Here is an 18,203-nt window from a genome sequence, read left to right as displayed (position 1 = left end):
TAAATGTTTACAAGTTTTTCGGCCAGATCCGCTTGTCAGATCATGGTGGATTATTTAAATGTGTTGGATCTGATTTTAACGTACATCTAAGGGACAAAAATTAAGGTGGGTAGAAATATCAGGGTGAGAGGCTATTTTTAATTCCTTCGCTCTTTTATAGTACTAGTGGAGATGCATGTGCGACCTGCACGTATCTTTTAAAAAATATCTTTTTATAGTGAAGGTGTAACAAAGAATTTTTAAGAAATCAATGCAAATGCGGCACGCACGTGTTTATAATTATTAAATATGATGTTCCATATATGTAATTGCTTTTATATATAAATAAATAGAGGTAAACTTGAAACATAATTACAATATTCGGCAACTAAACCATACATGACAGAGTAATCTAAGTTACTTTTGGAGTAAGCAAGGATAATATAACCTGCTGTATGACTTGGACCTGCATGGATTGGCGTCATCCGCATATATCAGGCAACAAAACCATATAATCTAGGACACTTATGGAGAGAAAAACGATTCTAATGATCATATTTTTATTGGATATTAATTAGAAACACATAATTGCTAAAAAATACATGGGGCTAGACTTAAAGCTATGCCGGCAAGTCCCGATGGTTGAAACTATGCACGGTTTTCATAACAATTACGTCGGCAAGAAATCATCCGTAGAAACCATCTCACACAATGCAAGTTTGGGCGGCCTGGTCGAGCGACATGCGGCAGCAGCGGCTTGCTCCCCTGCTGCACGGCGGCACGTCCTGCACAGCGGCGGCGAGCGAGCGGCCTGCGACAGCGGCAGCTTGCTTCCCTGCTGCACGGTGGCGCGGCCTGCACAGCAGCGGCGAGCGAGCGACCTGCGACAGCGGCTGTCGATGCACACTTGCCCGAACAGGCCTAATCCATCTTGTGCACGTAATTTATTTGTTAGTTGCATGCATGCATTCGTAACGACATGTAACGCAAAAACTGGTGTGATCTATTGACGTCCCTTTAGCAGTCCAAGAAAAAAAAAAAGGAAGGTTTAGGTCAAGGATAGAAGTCGAATTTGACTCAGTTTAGGTCAAGGATAGAAGTCGTATTTGACTCATGTACCTAAAATAAACGTGACTTATAGCGGGTGAGATTATAGATGTACCGCAAGACGTATGTGAGTTTGAATCTTAGTTTAGGAGGAGTCTTATCTCTTACATGTAAGATCACAGATGATGAAGGGCTCATATAGCACGATATGTAGATCAAATAGTTATTATAGAGAGACCCCTCAAAAACAACTTAGTCTTTTATAGTGTTGAAGATATATTTTTTTGTTACGCTCTATGTACATAGTAAAAACTATATATTAAAAAAGCTAGAACAAGTAGTTTTTACTATGTAGCTATGGTATTTTCCCTATGAGGAAGACTGAAGAAACGCTTTCTCGTAACAGAAGTACTAGGCTTTTCCTTTCCAACAGCAGTGTCCCTATCCCTTTTAGTCAAGTCGTATTTCTAATGCTATCGCCGATACCAATATGAATTAACCTATGATTCCTCGTGCTTTCATCCAATAACGGAACTACGAGCACAACCTTTTCAAAACAACTCATACTTCGGGACGGAGGGAAGTACATAGATATCACATTTGGATTAAAACCAATTCGCTTAAAGTAGACAAGAATATATTTAAACATCAATTCGCAAATGTCAGCACATAAAATATACATCATAATGTCTCTAATGACGTAGGCAAATCCATCAATATACAAGAGGGAGGAAGAAAGATCTGTTTAAAAGGATCAAGGTTCAGAAACAACCTTATCCATACAATCAGAGTACACATCTGAGTACTGCAGCATGGTTAGGCAACAAGACTGCTATCCCTAAGCAGGTATTGTTATCGCAGGATAACTGCTGCATTTCTCAAGGCCAGGTACCTTTGGACGTATTCATCAGGAAGCATCCTGATCTGCTTGAACACCTCTGGATCAGCGTAGCGCAACTTTGTCCTCGGATCCACATACGGTGCCTGCAATGAGGGATTTAGTTCAGTTGCCATCAGCAATCATAGAGAAGTAAAATGCAGAAGTAGGTGATGTATAAGTTTGATAAAAAAAAATAGCAGTTTATCCAGAGTATTCTTTCTAGAATTCTGTTTTCTTTCATGTCTGTCATGCAGACACTACAACTGAGCTGCGAGGTACAGTTTAGTTAGGTTGTGCTCGGCTCTCCATCGATCTCGCAGCCCCCGATGGCTTGCGTCCCCATGGCCGGCAGCGTCACAGCCACCGGCACCCTTTGTCCCAGCCGCTAGCGCCCCCATGGCCAGCAGCTCCACGGCCCTCGACGTCCCCATAGCCGGCAGTCCCGCGCGCTTGTCGCCGGCGTCCCTATGGTTGGCACTGTGGCCCCGGCGGCTCGTAAAGCTCCATTCGCACGCCATTGAACTCCGCCACACCTAATCAGGGTCAGCCCATCCCTTCTCTCTTCTTCCTGCCGCCCCGCAGATCTCGTATTCTGCCATTGAGCTCGCCGGACCTGAAGCCCCTCTGACCTCGCTTGAGCTCACTGGCCCCGAGGCCTGTCGACTTCTCCTGGGAGCTCGCCGACACCATCAACCTCTCTCTTCTCGCATGCCCACACGCTAGTGCCAAGAGCGCTCATTCCACTTGGGACGACCCATTCGTCAAATTTCTGGGGGCAAGTTGAACCCGCATCCAGAGAGTATATTCCCTAGTGGGATGGTCCCATCTCTATTTGTCTCCGAACCAAAACACCATCCGAAAGTGGGATACCCCACCTGGGACCATCTCATCCCTAGAACCAAACACTACCTTAGGGATGGCTCAACTACAACAGGACTGCCCAGTGGCTAGAACAGGACTGCTCAGCTTGAGCCAAAACTACTAACATAGATGTCAGCTGAGGATATCCAATGCACAAATTATTAATATCAGGGAACTGAGATGAAGTTTCTACATTATGTAATCTGAGGATGTCCAATACAAAGGTTATTAATATCACGGAAGGTGAAATTTATAAATTATGTGACTATCAATACCAATCTGATGCGAGAATAGCTAGCAAAAAAATGCTAGAAAAATGGACAAAAATCCTTGTCTACAAAAGAGAACTTTTGGAAATGAGTCGAATAATTTCAACAGCTAATTGCAAGAATTCAGATATTATCCAAGTCAAATCTGAAATCAATAGTCACTTCCGATTTATAAGACACAAAATAGATATAAAATCTTGTTTCGTTCGTGTTCCAAAACAGACTAGCCATACATTAGATATAAGTGCCTTACTTGTATGAAGTGATTGCTGGGAACCTATAATCGCCCAGTGGTTTCTAGTCTAGCGCTACCAACCGCCTAACAGTTCCAATAAGAAGTTTTTCATTCTATTGGCTTCCACACATGGACAAGAAAGGGAAAAAACATACTATGTGAAATGGCCCTAATCAGAAGTTACAGGAAGAAAGAAATACAAACTCAAAAGAGTATCATGACAGCCATATTCTCCAGACCATCTTCATCTTCACAGCTCCAAAAGAAGAAAACAGTATGCATTTCCAAAAGACAAAAGACATGCAAAGCTTCTTTAACATAATAGTCCGCTGTTCAAAAGGCAACAGCATTGACTACATCTTTTCCAAATGTAGGTCATTTTAGTTTTGTCCTCATTCAAATTTCTCTAACTTTGACCAAGTTTATAGAAAATGTTACTATCCAGTTATGTACAGTACCAAACTGCTCTATCAAGACATATTTCATGGTGAATTTAATAAAACTAACTTGATGCAGTAGATGATCCATTTTTCTAAAAACTTCGTCTTAGTTAGAGTAATTTTAACTTGGGACAAACTAAAATGACCTATATATTTTGGAACAGAGGGAGTTGCATACTACTTGCGTTCCAGTTTTTCTTAGGTATAGCTTGATTAGCTTCTTTTAAGCTACCAATTGGTCTTTCTTCTAACCTATCGACCAGAAGCTAATAGCACACATTCTACACAAGAACTGAACCGGTCCTATACAGATGATACAATCACATATCAAGTCAAAAGTTAGCACCACCAAAAATATAATACTAATAGTAAGTAAGCACACTGTGACCAGTATAGTAGTACTAAGGAAACATAGTATGACCCTTTTTTTCTTCTTCCAATTTGACCTTTAGACGCTCAATAAAACCATTGAATGACCTTCTCAGATATGTAATCCCAAAAGAAGGAACTAATATTGAAGTAAACTAAGGAACTAATATTGAAGTAAACTTACCTCAAAACCTGTTAAGTCACAGTACCTCTTTGGTGGGTAAATGGATGGGGGCGATTGGATATTCATATCTGCACAAAACTAAATGGTGTCAGCATAAGATGTTGTCTCAATCTGCACAAACCACATATGCAGCATATTCAAGATAAGATGTTGACAATGTAACACCCTTATTTCAAGACTTGCTAGGCTCTTATTTGTCCAATTATCCAGCTTGAGTGATTTGACTAAGAAAAGTCGCATACAATCCTACAAGAGATCATATTCTTTTGATTGTCTTTCGATCTAAAAAATGCACAAACAGTAAGAACAAAAACTTCTGGATTTTTCAAGTGGCACGGTCTTTTATCAAACATAAGCAAAACATGACTCGATGAAACTATATAAAATTATCTTTTGTGTTTAAAAGTGTTGATGCCATAAAATTCCTCAGTTGCTGTCAGCGAGCGGGGCGGGGGGGGGGGGGGGGGGGGGGGGGGGGTGGGGGGACCCATCAACCGGTGGTAATTACCACTGATTGAAAGAAAAACAGGGTGCGAGGTTAATACAATTGTTCGAAGTTTGAGAGGAGGTCTTCGCCTGGGTGGAGAAGGAATTAGAGAAGCAGGATTTTATTACTAACTACTCTGTGCAGCTTTTCCAGTCTATACATAATGACAATTTCACCAATCGATAGATGCTGTTGATCATATCAGACAATATCTTGGTTGCATATGAGATAGAGTGATAGACACATGGTTCGCGGAATAAAAGAGAAGGAAAACAGATATGCAGCTTATCAAATCGGATATAAACAAGGTATATGACAGTAATGACAGCAGATTCCTGAAAGATATTATGTTGAAAATGGGGTTCATTGCTGATTCGATACAATTGAAGTATACCACATCAGTATCCTACTTCCTACTGTATAAGGTGAATGGAGTCTTGACAGAGAAATTCACTGGGAGATACACTATCCCCTTATCTGTTCCTTCTATGTGTTGAGGGGTTTCATCTATCATATATGTATCACCGATATGCAATACACTAATACATTGATAAGGCATTTGTCCAGAAACAAGGATATGGCGAGGATATATATATATATATATATATATATATATATATATATTACTTAAATACCACTAACATGTATAAACAAACTAAAATTATTTAACATAAGAACTTATGATATTTAAGGTTGATGCTATTAGGAAAGCAGCTAGTGTGCACCTCTACTCAACAACTAAAATATTTAAACACACATACTCAATACATATCCATCACAAGATGAAGGGGAAAAGAAAAAAAGAGAAAGCATGAGGTGGGCTTCCATGTGCTGGGCTGCTGGCCCAGTCAGCCCACCTAAGATACCCTATAGCTATTTTGGTGGTGCACGCAAGGCAGCTGCCACCACCACTCGTTCTTCTTCCAAATGACTATCCTATCACCTCCCTCAACGCTGCTTTGCCATATAGCCATCAATTGCTCACCACCTACGACTATCTAACGCCACCCAATGTTTTTAAGGCGTCGCTTTGGCGTCGCCTAATCGGCAAGGCGCTACAGGCGGGACGACTCGCCTCAGATTGGTATGGCGTCCGCCTTACTACCATGGCGTCCGGAAGTTGTCGATTTGGCGTCCGATTCGTCGAAATCGAGCAAGGCGGGCGCCATACGGGGATGGCCACGGTAGGAAAACGCGGGCGCGGCAGAAAGGACGGGGAAAGTGCAAGCGCGCGGGAAAGCATCGCGCGCGCGAGAGATTAGGCGCGCAGGGAGAGAGGAGCGCAAAAGAAATCAGAGAGCAGAGAGAGGAGCGCTCGCAGGGAAGACGGACCTACCTGCTCGCCCGCGCGAACGCGTTCGCCCGCACCGCCGGTAGAAGCTGCTGTCGCCGAGGCTCCGCCTCCCCCTCCCCTGTTCCCCATCCGCGCGAGGAGCAGCCGTCGGCAGGCTGCTGTTTCCCCGTCGCCTCTTCTGGTCCTCCATTGAGCAGGACACGAGCCGCTTCGCCTCTCCCTTCCCTCTTTCCCACCCGCGCGAGGAGCAGCCGCCAGCGGACTGCTGTTTCCCCACCTTGTCGCCTTATGCACATGCTGATGCCCCCTCGATTCCGCCGTCTCCTCATCGATTCTGATGCGGGTCCTCTCTATTCCGCCGTCTCCTCGTCGATTCCGCTCAATTGCGCCGTCTCCTCGCCGTCGCCTGCTCGATTCCGCCTTCTCCTCGCCATCGGCTGCTCGATCTGGAAGGGGATGGCGGACGACTCTAGATCTGGAAGGGGAGCAGCGAGGGAGGGGAGCAGAGCAGCGCATCCGGAGAGAGGGGAGGAGCCACGGACGGAAGCAGGAGCCGCAGAAGGAAGTGGAGCGGCGGAGAGACGAGCGGAGGCGGACGAGTAGTGGAGAACGAGGAGCAACGCTAGAGGGGATTCCCATTGGGATAAGCCACGCCAGGAGGGGAGGGGCACATGGGCCGCCTGGTGGGCTGGGCCAGCCCACTTCTTACTCCTCTCTTTTTCTTTTTTCCTTTTCTTTTTTCTTCATCATCTACTACTCTAAGCTGTTGTTTTAAGTTTTTCTTAAATCCGTAAGGCGTCGCCTCGCCTCACGCCTTAGTCGCCTAAGCGTAAGGCGGTAGTCACTCGCCACGCCTCGCCTTACCGCCTTAAAAACATTGACGCCACCCACTAGCAAAATGGGTAGCCCATGCCATCATCACATCTCTTATCACCCACGGTAAGCACTCTTCTCAGACCCTGGCCCACCTTCCAGGCTCTCCCTAGTTCTCCATCACCCTGCTATATCGCATGAATAGGAAACAACATATTGGGTGGAAGCATCAGCAAGTATCAGAAACATATCGTTGATTCAATCTTTTTATTTTTAAAATCACAATTTCATAATACTTCACGATATGCATATCACAGCATTTCACAGGTATCCTGCCATATCGGATATGGGTACAGCAGCCTACCTCACATATCAGTGGTACCTAGATTTTCATCACTCTTGCTCAAGGCAGATAGAGAAGGAAGAATAAATGGAGCTAAAGTATGCCCAAGCGCTCCAAGCGTTTGCCATCTTTTATTTGCTCATAGTTCTTCAATCCTCATTCACGCAAATAGAGAAAATGCTTTGCAGCTAAAAAAATTATTAATTTGTATGAGAGATGCTCGGGCCAAATGATCAACAATGCAAAGCCAGCTGTCCTTTTTCAGTAAGCACACAAAAAGGAAATGTAACAAAGTTAGCACAAGCTCTAGCCGAGCTTGGCTCGATGTGCCATGGTGTTGCCAGTCCTGTTCTGGATGTAACCCCTGATTGAATCATTCAGCTTGCTTGCGATGACATTTCAGGTTAAGTAATAGTAAAGTCTCGCTTCAAAAAGAAAAGTGATGATTTATTACAGATATCTAGCGTTCCATTTACAGATGTTTAAAAGAATCTTAAAATTTTATATCAATTTGTATCAAAGATCTCCACAACATAATTTTATTGACATTCATCTGTATATAAATTCTTCACAAAAAGTATGGAATAATAGTCATAATGATGGCATTGATCTAATGCTTTCTGTGTGAACAGTCAAACAGCTACTCTGTAAAGACAAATTTCGATGTGACATGATACTTCTGCTGTCCAAAAATGTAGACTCCAATTCTGAAGACCTTTTTCTTTACCAAACCACTTGGTGGCAAATGCCAATAGCCTACAAGCATGTATACAATCTAATCCAATCAATTGTTTGTATGACCCTGACAACTTAAAACTGAACAGGAGCAACCAAGTTACCTCTATTTATTAGCACCAACACACAACCCACAATTTTCAACTAAATACCCACATAAACATGAACAACGGAGGAGAATCGCAGAAACGGGTGGTTCTCTAAAGACAAGCACGACCACAATGTGCGATAGTTGAGCAATAATCATCTAATAGAACTCAGGAGTATCCAGATCAAGAAGAGGGGACCCGGAGGGTGCTCACAATTGGGGCGGTCCGGGGGCATGGAGGATGCGTCAGCGGACTGGAGCAGGTGGCGCAGGTGCTTCCACTGCCGGCCCCGGGACTGGCCTTTGGGATACTTGTCCGCCGTCTGCATCTTCTTGAACGGCAGCGTCGGCGCAAGCACCATCTCCGTCCTCACCACCTCCGACTCCATCCACCTCTACTCCACTGCGCGGCGCAAAGAGAGGGGGGTTAAGTGGTCCGGCCGTTCGGCGGATCCTCCGCCAGGAGGTTAGGGTTCAAGGCGACGCGGGTTAACGGATAGGGAGGGTTCGGCGCCCAGGGGCCAGGGGCAAAGGAAGGCGAGAGAGAGGAAGCCGGCGGCGAGGTTGGACGGTTCAGGGTCGTGACAGAGAGCGGCGGAGTGCACGGTGACCTTTTCGGATCGGAAATGCGGACGGCTGAGATCGACGCGGAAGGAGAGAAAGGACTTTTGTAGGCCCATTCTGCCACGAGCGTGGCTAATAATACAGCAACTGCTGGCTGTATCTTACAACTAAAAAAAATAAAGGGTGGTTATTTTTTGGTGCGATATTTCAACATGGGTCCATCGTCCTGCTGTGTTCCTACACCCAACGGTGCTGTCACTCCGTGCGATCCCGCTATTGTGGCCTCCGGGGGTCTGCCTCGCACTCCGCAATCATCGTCTCCGGCAATCATGCGTGGCTCATCAAATCAAAGCACTGGGAGAGGGACGATCCCGCAATCGCAACCGCAATTTGGATCACGCGCATCCTTGAGGTCCTTGCTCTGCCGCTCCGCACCACGCCTGCCAGCCAACCCACGATCCTCCGTTCTGCAACGCGACGCCAGTCAACCAAAGGCCCGAGGCGCCCTAGGGCCAGCCCCTCCCGCTCCGTAGAGCGCTTTTCGCGAGGCCTAGGCCGCCCTGCAACGCCAACTGCCACCGGACACCAACCCCTGATCCTCCCCACCGAGCGCCACGCCGCCTGGCCCTGACGAGCAAAAGAAGACATCCAGAAGAACGACTGCATCGCCCGCCACACCCTGAGTAGGGTGGCACTCCCGGATCCCGCCACAGTGCTGCTCGTGGGATCGGCGGTGGAGGGGAGCAGGATTTGTCGCGCCACCGACGGATGCGCCTACCAACGACCCGCCTTGCCCGCTTGGCTCCCATTGGACCAGTGCAGGCCATCCTCCTATAGTCTCGCTTCCGCCATCGCATCTCATCCTGCACCCTCCTACCGTCGAGTGCCAACCACAACCTCCGGCACAATAGCCGAAGTGCCAGACCAACGCGCCCAAGAATCCTTACATTAGAGCAGCGCCACACCAGGTACAAGAAGATTTGCTACTACAAATCTACAATCTAATAGTCTTTCTTGTTCCGCAATTATTTATTTGCAATTTCTGTTGTATTATTACAGGATTAATCAAGCCTGTAGGCTATAGCAGGATGAGTAAATCATCCGGGAGTTCTGATTTATTTCAACTTGAACCCATGTCTACCTTTAAAAATTAAGACATGTGGATTGAATTTATATTGAGGGCAGGGTATATCTGTGTCCGCTATCTGGAGCCCCTTTGTACTGCATTGCCACCTACCGGTAAGCAACAACTTCAATTTGGTTCGCCTTCATTTACTACAGTAGTAGTATTCTATTTATGTTTGAATACGCGCAAGGTAGTCACTAGATAAGTGACAGTTTGGTTTATACTTCAATTGCCTCACAAAGTGTTGTGTGTTAAAACTTTCTTATTTACATCTTATAAAAGCATGTAAATGGGTTTTGTCTTTACATCTTATAAAAGCATGTAAATGGGTTTTATCTGCCAAGATAGTGGTGCAAATATGATCTCCTGTGACCAATTTGGCTGAAGAGGTTGGAGTGTTACTAGATGGGATTAACTAACTGTTTTGGATAGCTAGAGAAATGATAGCTGCCTCCAAGCGACCCACACTTGGGATGAGTTCATCGCTGCTATGAATGACAAGCTTGACCTTGGCACCATAGTGAGATGAAGAGGAAGTCGACAAAGATGTGAAAGCCCAAACAAAAACAGAAGGGAAACTTGGAGATGCCAAAACAGTATGCACTCAATTTGACTACTCATAACTTCTAGAAAGAACCATGTGCTTACTTTGATTCTAGAAGGCCTGCAAAGACGTGGCCGTTTTGCAAGCACAACTAATGATCTTTAGGGGCCTTTTGATGAGTGAATAAGATGGGAGTTCATATGATTCAGATCCAGTTTGTATAAAATTGTACCTTAATATACACCTAAGGTTGACACCGCATTGGTTTTTTCCCCTTTTGCAAAACCAGTGTATAGGTTGTTCATCACAAGATCAGACATACTTGTTTATTTTAGGTTGTTATTATTTTGCTAATTTTTGAGTTGACATCCATTGTTTTAAGGCATCTATCATGCACATGTATTTCATAGCTAGGAAACCCTTGCCCATCAATTAGTTTCACTCCCTATACTATTTATATTTTTTCTAAATCCACAGGTTCATCAGTTAGGTCCAGTTCAGTGAAATTTTAGTACAGTACCTATAATGACAATGTTCCTTTACAATCCTATTATGTTATCCAGTTTTTGAGTGATTGTTTAATAACCCGACTATTCATATAAACAATCTTTTCATTAAGACCAATACTCGGAGAAGCTTATACTGTCAACATGTCATTTGGTAACTTTTATATGGCCTGATATTAACGTGCATCCCCTTCAGCTTGGCTTTTTCTCCATGTCTATAACAATGGGTACAGTCACAAATGACTCATTAGTTTGGCGGCAGGAGCAGACATGATCCGTTGAAGACAGTATATACCTGTAGTAGCGCACGAGATAATACTTGCAATAACAATGTTGCAAACATCATGTTCGAAATATCACTTGTAATGGCAATGTTGCAAACATCACACAAAATAGCACTTTGTAATGGCGATGTTGCAAACATCACACGCAAAATATTGTTTTTTGGTAACAATATAACACATCCATACTTATATTGTCGTGGTGTGATTTACATATATACTCGAACCTGTGTACATGATGGTATGGAGATACGGCGGAACTTTTTCATGGATTTATTGGCGCACGAAAGAAATAGATATCAGAGATTTCTTCCTACCTATATAAAACATTATCTTAGCCGCATCACGAAAAGATCTATACGGTAGAGTTTGTGAGCCTGAAACGCGGCGCTCTCCGTGACTGTGTTAATTTACGAACTTTGTTTTTTTAATTAAATGCCACTTTAATGTCGGTATTTATTTTCACAGTATTGTTATCTTATCGTGCGATCCGTGTGTTTTTAAGTACAAAAGTTTAGTTGTCCCGTAGCAACGCACGGGCATGCTACTTAGTTAAAACTTAAAGATAATCTATCGGTCCACTCATATAATAGTTTACTGGCTTAGAGCTTACTTGTCTATCTCACATAACTTTTTGGTTCCTATGCATAAGCTAGCTGTAAGCTTACAATCCTTTTCTCTCCTCTCTCCTCTCTCCCCTCCTTTCTCCTCCACATCATGTAACACCCCGTGTGTTTAAAATACTAAAACTTACCATAACATCATATGCATTGCAAAGCATTTGGACATATTGAAAACTTGGATATGCAATTACTAAAACAAGTTTACTTTATGTTGTAGGTGTTGAATTGTGTTGTTTGAATCAAGTTTGAAATGCTTGTATTGTTTTGAAATTTCGAAAACCCTGATTTTCAGCATTTAAATCCTACCCCAAAAATCCATTTCAAAATCTAAACATATTTTGGGGTTGAGCCCAAAAGCAAAAGTGTAGAGCTTGGCAAGTTATACAAAGTTTGTTTTTGGAGTTTTTTAAGTTGTTTAGAAAAATTTTGAGTAATTCAAAAAGGCGTAATTCGTTAAATTTCCCTATTCAAATTCAAAAGTTCATATCAAAATCTAGACCGAATTAGGAGATGGTTATAGAAGCAAAGTTGTAGAACTTTTGATTTTGAACAACTTTTGTTTTTGGAGATTTTTGAGTTGTTATGAAAATTTGAGAGTAATTTATGAATTTTGGCGAATGGCAAACTTGTAATTACTGTGAACAGTGTTCACCGCTTGCGCTACACCGCCGGCGAGCTTCGGCTTGCTTCCAGTCGCGCGTGTGGCCGTCTGGGCGTCACGTTGGCACGCTGAAGGCTTCGTCATGGCTTCCTTGAGCTTCCTGGCCATCCTTTTTAGCCTGAGCCGCCATCGTCGTTGCCCTTCTCCCTTCTCCGTTTTCCCATCGCCGCTGCTCCACTCCGACGAGCCCGTGCCGTCGTTGTCATGCTCCACCATCGCTGATAAGCTAGTCCCAGCTCCGCCTTAACCTTACGCGTCCAACCGACCCACCAATTCAGTTTATCTCTACCGGAAACTCGCTGTCCACGTCTTTCTTCTTCACAGCCGGCGACCTTCCCGTCGCAAGCGCATCTCCGTGGCCAGCGCCCTCCGGTGAGCTATTGTCCTTGCTCTGTGTACCTATGGCTTCGTCTCGATGCTGTGGTGCTTACTCCATAGTTGGTTGTTCATTTTGACCACTGCAGTCGCCAGTACACCATCACCGACGACGTTTTGCTCTGCCGTGTTCGCGCTGAACGTCGAACCCCCTTGCTGTTGCTCCTCCGGCTCGGTCTTTGGCTCCAACGCGTTCGAGGTGAGCTCCTGATGCTTCCTGTGTCCTTTGTTTAATCACTACCGCACTGGTGTCGCCGGCGTAGCATGGCCGTGCCATCGTGTCCGCCATGGCCGTCGTGGTGCTTGGTCCAATTAGTGTCGAGGCTCGATTGTGCCACCAATCGATGCGTAGGGGTGTAGGGATCATTTCAGTACCTTGGTTGTCGTCGGTGAGTTTTCGCCGGTCAGCGCGCATGTCGCCATGGTCAAAGCGTGAGGTAGAAGATGACAAGTAGGACCCGGTTGTCAGTGACTCAGCGTTCAAATGGATTTTTCTATTTTCAAATTTGAATGAATAGTGTCTGTTTTGTTATTTTTGTGTAGATTTATTTAGAGCTCCAAAAATTATGAAAATTTTTGTGTGACTCCCCTGTGATGTATATTATTTAAGAAAAATATGAAATATTGTTTTTTAGCACTTTTTGAATGTGATAAAAATTGCTCAATTTATTAATAAATAGATTTCCATGATTTTTCTAGGCTTATTTAATTGTCCAAAAATTATGAAATTTGTTTTGCCACTTAGTTATCATGTAATGAACATTTACAAAAATTTTGAGCTCAATTAGAATAAGTTGATTTATTTCATAATTTTGAATTAAATAATTAATTCATAAAAGTAAATAGTAACCTTAATGATTTATGTTTTGTTGAAATTTTGGATTGAGTGGTGACCTTGGGTCATTTGTTGATAATGATCCTTGGCAATTAATGTATGTGTTACAAAAAAGATTTAGTTTGCTTGACTTGCAACTGTACCGCGAAGGAAAGTTGTATTCAAATTCTTTATTTTGTATCCACCATCGAGCATCATGTTTCGTATTTCGTATCATGTTAAACATGGCATTGTTATTACGTGTAGTGAACGAAGGTGAACATGTGGTAGTTAATCAAGTGATTGAGGAAGTTAATCCGTCTGTTGAGGTCGGATCGAATACTTGTGAAACATCGCAGGAACCGGATTCTTTTGTCAACGAAGGCAAGCCCCGGATGCATACAACCATACCTTGTGTTTTACAAATTAATTTCGCTTTTGCTTTCCGTTACTGCATTAAGTGATTAGGAGTTAAGTAAAAGCCTAATTGGTGCATTACCACCCTTGTTATTCCATATTTCCCATATTACCAGTTTTAAACTCGTATATGCCTAGTTTTGCTTAGCTATGCGTAGAACGATGAAAGTCGGGTGACTACCTGCCACCTGCAAGTTTTAAATGGAACATTGGTTAATTATGATAGCATGTGATATGGGAATGTGGAGTAATAATTCTAGACCGGGCAAACTCAGTGTGTGTGAGCCACAAGACATGGAGGCCTTGTGAGCGGATTCTTTCCGCCTGTGTCGATTAAGGCACGTCCGTTGTTGAATTGCATGAGGTGAGGTGAGAATTTGTAGTACTAACCACATACTCCGGTAAGTCTGAACTTGGCAATTCTATTATGAGAATGGCTACTCGCGCACTAGGAGTGGAGAGATGGCGGGAATAGCGTGTACCCACATGGCCATGGGCTAGAATAGTGGAGTACTGTATTCTCAGGTGGCGCGGACCTGTTCTTGTTTTAGAGGATCTGAGGGTAGGTTGGTATATGTAGGTTGGGGACCTACATATGTCGTGTAGTCTGGAATCCCTAGCTGGGTTTAATCGATTTGAATCGTCGTTGCTCCTCGGTTATGGAGACTCAACTTACTGTTCATCATCGTAGTATTAATAACTGGAACTTGAGAATGGTCGATGAAGTTGTTGGATATGAAGTTCATGATCTCATTACAGATCGTGTCATCTTTGTATATGATTTTATGAAGTTTAAATAGTTGAAATAAAGAATTTTGTCAAAGAGCTTTTACGCAAAATAACTTTGATTATTGCTAAAACCATACCTTGAATCCCTGAGCCTGCATTCCTATGCTATCAGTTAATATTTCGTTTAAGTCTTGTTGAGTACTTTTGTACTCACGATTCGTTGACCCTTGTTGCAGGTGAGCCTCATGAGCAGATCTATTTTGGATCGTGCTGCATGACTATCGTTCGTTCTGATGATGAGAAGTAAATGTGTGATCCTTGGGCAGGATGTTTATTTTGTGTGTTATGTATATATATTAATTATGCCACTCCACTACTACTATGGTTTGTAATAATTATCGAACTTAGTTTGTAAGGTTTGAAACAACTGGTTTATAAACTATGTTATCGTAAGACTTCCGCTATTTTTACTCTGATAGTGATATTTGAACAAATGTTGTAATACTGCAATGACTTTGTAATGTGATCCTGCTCGGAAATCGTATGATTCGGGGTTCCCCGAGGACACCCAACAGTCTTTTTAAGTTATTGGAAATGTATGCATAAATGTCAAAGGTCATCGAACAGCGACAGGTGCATGTGGGCCCTATAACTTAGGAGGTTCTGCCACAGAATGGTATCAGAGCGGTCGTTATAAGGTTTTTGTTGTATTGTTTTACAAAAACTTCAAAATAATTTGGGATGACTAAATTTAATTTGATAATTTGGTCCAAATTGCTTCTGACTTATCTTATTTCTTTCTCACCATTCCATATTTGATTAAAAAAGGTTTTGTGTGGTGGAGTAGTAATCATACTATGCTCTATATAAAAATAAATGTTGTTTATGTGCATTATAAACTTTGATGTTTTGTTCGTAAGAACGATTCATGCATCATTATTAATTCACTCGTTACTTCCTTCACCTCTTAGTCTGGAGTTGAGTAGTGAGACTGGTTTGAATAATGTAATCCATCATAGCTGCTCTTTAGACTTTGATCAAATGGTCTTACTTGGATTAAATTGGTATCCTACAGTATGGCTCGTGCCAAGATGACGCCCCATAAGTCCACTGGACCCAAAGGAGTTCCTCGTCACCAACTTGCCCCTAGAAACGATGGTGCTAGCAGTAGCAGTTCTAGGCCTGATCCCTAGGCGGAGATACAGAGAATTTCTGTAGAATTAGCACAAGCTACTAGAGATAGGGCTTTGGATGCTATACAGGTAGGAGAATTACAGGATCAATTGAGACGTCTCACCACCGCACACAGGAACTGCGAAAGAATGTTAGTTCGTACGGTGGAGGGACGGAATGAGGCTTGGCATAGGGAAAATGTAGCTAGAGCTAGAACTCATGAGCTAGAATTCTATGTAGAAGATTTAGAAGAACATAATACCTATCTACATGAGGAAGTTCATAGGCTTAGCAATCTACTAAACCCGAATCATGAGCCTCAAGCTGATGCCGTGGACCCAGGTGTCATCCTTGCCGATGAAAGTGAATCGAAAGAAGAAGAAGAAGATCCTGAAGAGTTAGTAATGATCAATGAAAGTGATGATGAAGGCGGTAATAATTCCAGAATGGATACCGAGCCTGAAGTTTGAAGTAATTAAGGAAAGGAGTAGAGTTGTATAATAGAAGCTCTAGTTAAGCTACGTAGTCTTGTTTTCGTACTCGTGGGTTTGTTTGTACATTAGTAGACTCTATGTAATGTGTCTGGAGTAAGCTTTTGTGCAATTCAATAAAGGCTTGTGAATAAAGTTTGGTTTGTTATGAACAGATGCGTCGTACGCGGGGATCGCATATTCCTGGTACTTCACAAGATGATGATGATATCCCCAACCCGCCACCGATGCCGACCAATCTGGCTGATGCTATCACTGCATTAGTCAATGTGACTGTGGAAAATTCTCGTTTGCTTCATGAGATGGCTCAAAGTAATCAGAATCAGATGCATGGAAACCGTGGCCGCAATCATAACAGGCATGAGGCTACCTATGTGGATTTCACAGATACAAAACCCCCGGTGTTCACCAAGGTAGATGAACCACTAGAGGCTGATGACTGGCTTAGGACCATGGAGCATAAATTTGATCTTATTCACTGTATAGAGTTTCAAAAACCAGTGTTTGCTGCCCAGCAACTTAGAGGTGCAGCTGGTGCTTGGTATGCAAATCTGATGGCCATGCAACCTATAGGTGTTCTGTTAACTTGGACAGAATTCCGCACTGCTTTCAGAGCCCATTATATCCCGGAAGGAGTGATGGCTATGAAGCTAGATGAATTCCTTGCTTTGAGGCAAGGGGATCAAACAGTGATGCAGTATGTGGGAAGATTCAATCATCTGTCGCAGTATGCATCTGAACATGTTAATACGGATGCCAAGAAAAAGAAATGGTTCATGAGAGGTCTGAATACCAAACTACAGACAATGATGACAGCCTGTACCAATATCACTTATCATGAGGCAGTAAATATTGCAATTGCTTCAGAGGCAAAGTATCGGCAGCATAAGGAGCTCAAGAAGAAAAAGAATGTGCCGTCTGGACCTTTTGGTGGAAACCAAAAGAGGCAGAGAGTGATTTATCATCTAGTAAACCATTAACGTCCTCCTTATTGTCCGCCATAGTCTCAAGCCGGGCAACAGTCAAATGTCCGTCCGGCTATAACCTATCCGAATTCACAGTCAACCAATGCTCCTAGTGGCAATGCTCCAACGTCACAGGGTCACAACTATCCATGTTACAATTGTGGAAGGACTGGTCATTTCTCCAGGGAATGTCCATATCCTAGGCAGGCTAATCAAAATTATCAGAAGGCCCCTGCCAATCAACAACAAGGTCCGGCACCAAACAAGAACCACAATCAGAATGCTCAAAAGGGCAAAGATGAGAGGAAGACAGGATGGGTGTTCTATATTCAAGCTAGAGAAATTCTAGAAGGGGAGCCAGTGATGATAGGTATGTTTCCTGTTGCCAATTACCCTGCAGTCATACTTTTTGATTCTGGCGCATCGTATTCATTCATCAATAGAACATTTGTCGTGAAGCATGAAATTTCAATTGGGGCAACAAAGGAAAGTTTCTTTATATAGTCGCTCGGGGGACATCTGTGTACTAAGGAAATGGTATACCAGGTACCCGTAAACCTGGGTGGGCATATTTTTTCCACTACCATGATTATCCTTAAGGATTAGGATATAGATGTAATATTGGGAATGAATTGGATGTATCAGCATAAGGCTGTTATAGATGCTTTGAATAGGACTTTAAGAGTAAGTTTGCCTAATAGTAATTCTCAACTTCTCATCCAACTTCCAACCCTAAGAAGATCAGTGGGCAAGATTTGTGCGACTGCTGTCAAGGAGATTAGAGATATTCCGGTAGTGTGTGAATTTCCGGATGTGTTTCCTGAAGATTTACCCGGTCTACCACCTGATAGGGATGTACAGTTTAACATAGAGTTACAACCTGGAACAGCTCCAATTTCTCAGAGAGCTT

At 43.1% G+C, this 18,203-nt stretch overlaps 1 protein-coding gene across 3 annotated transcripts; it reads right to left on the bottom strand.

The window, feature by feature from the left end:
- Window positions 1-1,652: 1,652 nt before the first annotated feature.
- On the bottom strand, window positions 1,653-8,665 carry LOC136496838 (protein EIN6 ENHANCER-like). Of its 3 annotated transcripts, none has more exons than XM_066492592.1 (3): window positions 8,239-8,665; window positions 4,290-4,342; window positions 1,653-2,010 (listed from the first exon to the last, which is right to left on the bottom strand). In XM_066492592.1, exons 1-3 carry the CDS (start codon window positions 8,411-8,413, stop codon window positions 1,879-1,881), a joined length of 360 nt encoding a protein of 119 aa, XP_066348689.1. In that variant the 5' UTR covers window positions 8,414-8,665; the 3' UTR covers window positions 1,653-1,878. The 3 variants fall into 3 exon arrangements, with proteins under 3 accessions (XP_066348689.1, XP_066348688.1, XP_066348690.1); XM_066492591.1 differs by having other exon boundaries at window positions 4,265-4,332; XM_066492593.1 differs by having other exon boundaries at window positions 1,875-2,010; window positions 4,290-4,332.
- Between the last annotated feature and the right edge of the window lie 9,538 nt (window positions 8,666-18,203).

The sequence above is a fragment of the Miscanthus floridulus genome, chromosome 12, assembly GCF_019320115.1.
Source record: "Miscanthus floridulus cultivar M001 chromosome 12, ASM1932011v1, whole genome shotgun sequence".
NCBI lineage: Eukaryota > Viridiplantae > Streptophyta > Magnoliopsida > Poales > Poaceae > Miscanthus > Miscanthus floridulus.
Note: the sequence above shows the minus strand (reverse complement) of the source record. Positions and strands in the feature narration are given on the sequence as shown.

Coding starts and splice junctions, on each gene's coding strand:
- LOC136496838 (XM_066492591.1), bottom strand. CDS start 8,413: ATGGAGTCGGAGGTGGTGAGGACGGAGATGGTGCTTGCGCCGACGCTG. Junction 4,333..8,238: donor GCCCCCGGACCGCCCCAATT/GTGAGCACCCTC, acceptor AGTTTTGTGCAG/ATATGAATATCCAATCGCCC. Junction 2,011..4,264: donor GTGACTTAACAGGTTTTGAG/GTAAGTTTACTT, acceptor CCCTCATTGCAG/GCACCGTATGTGGATCCGAG.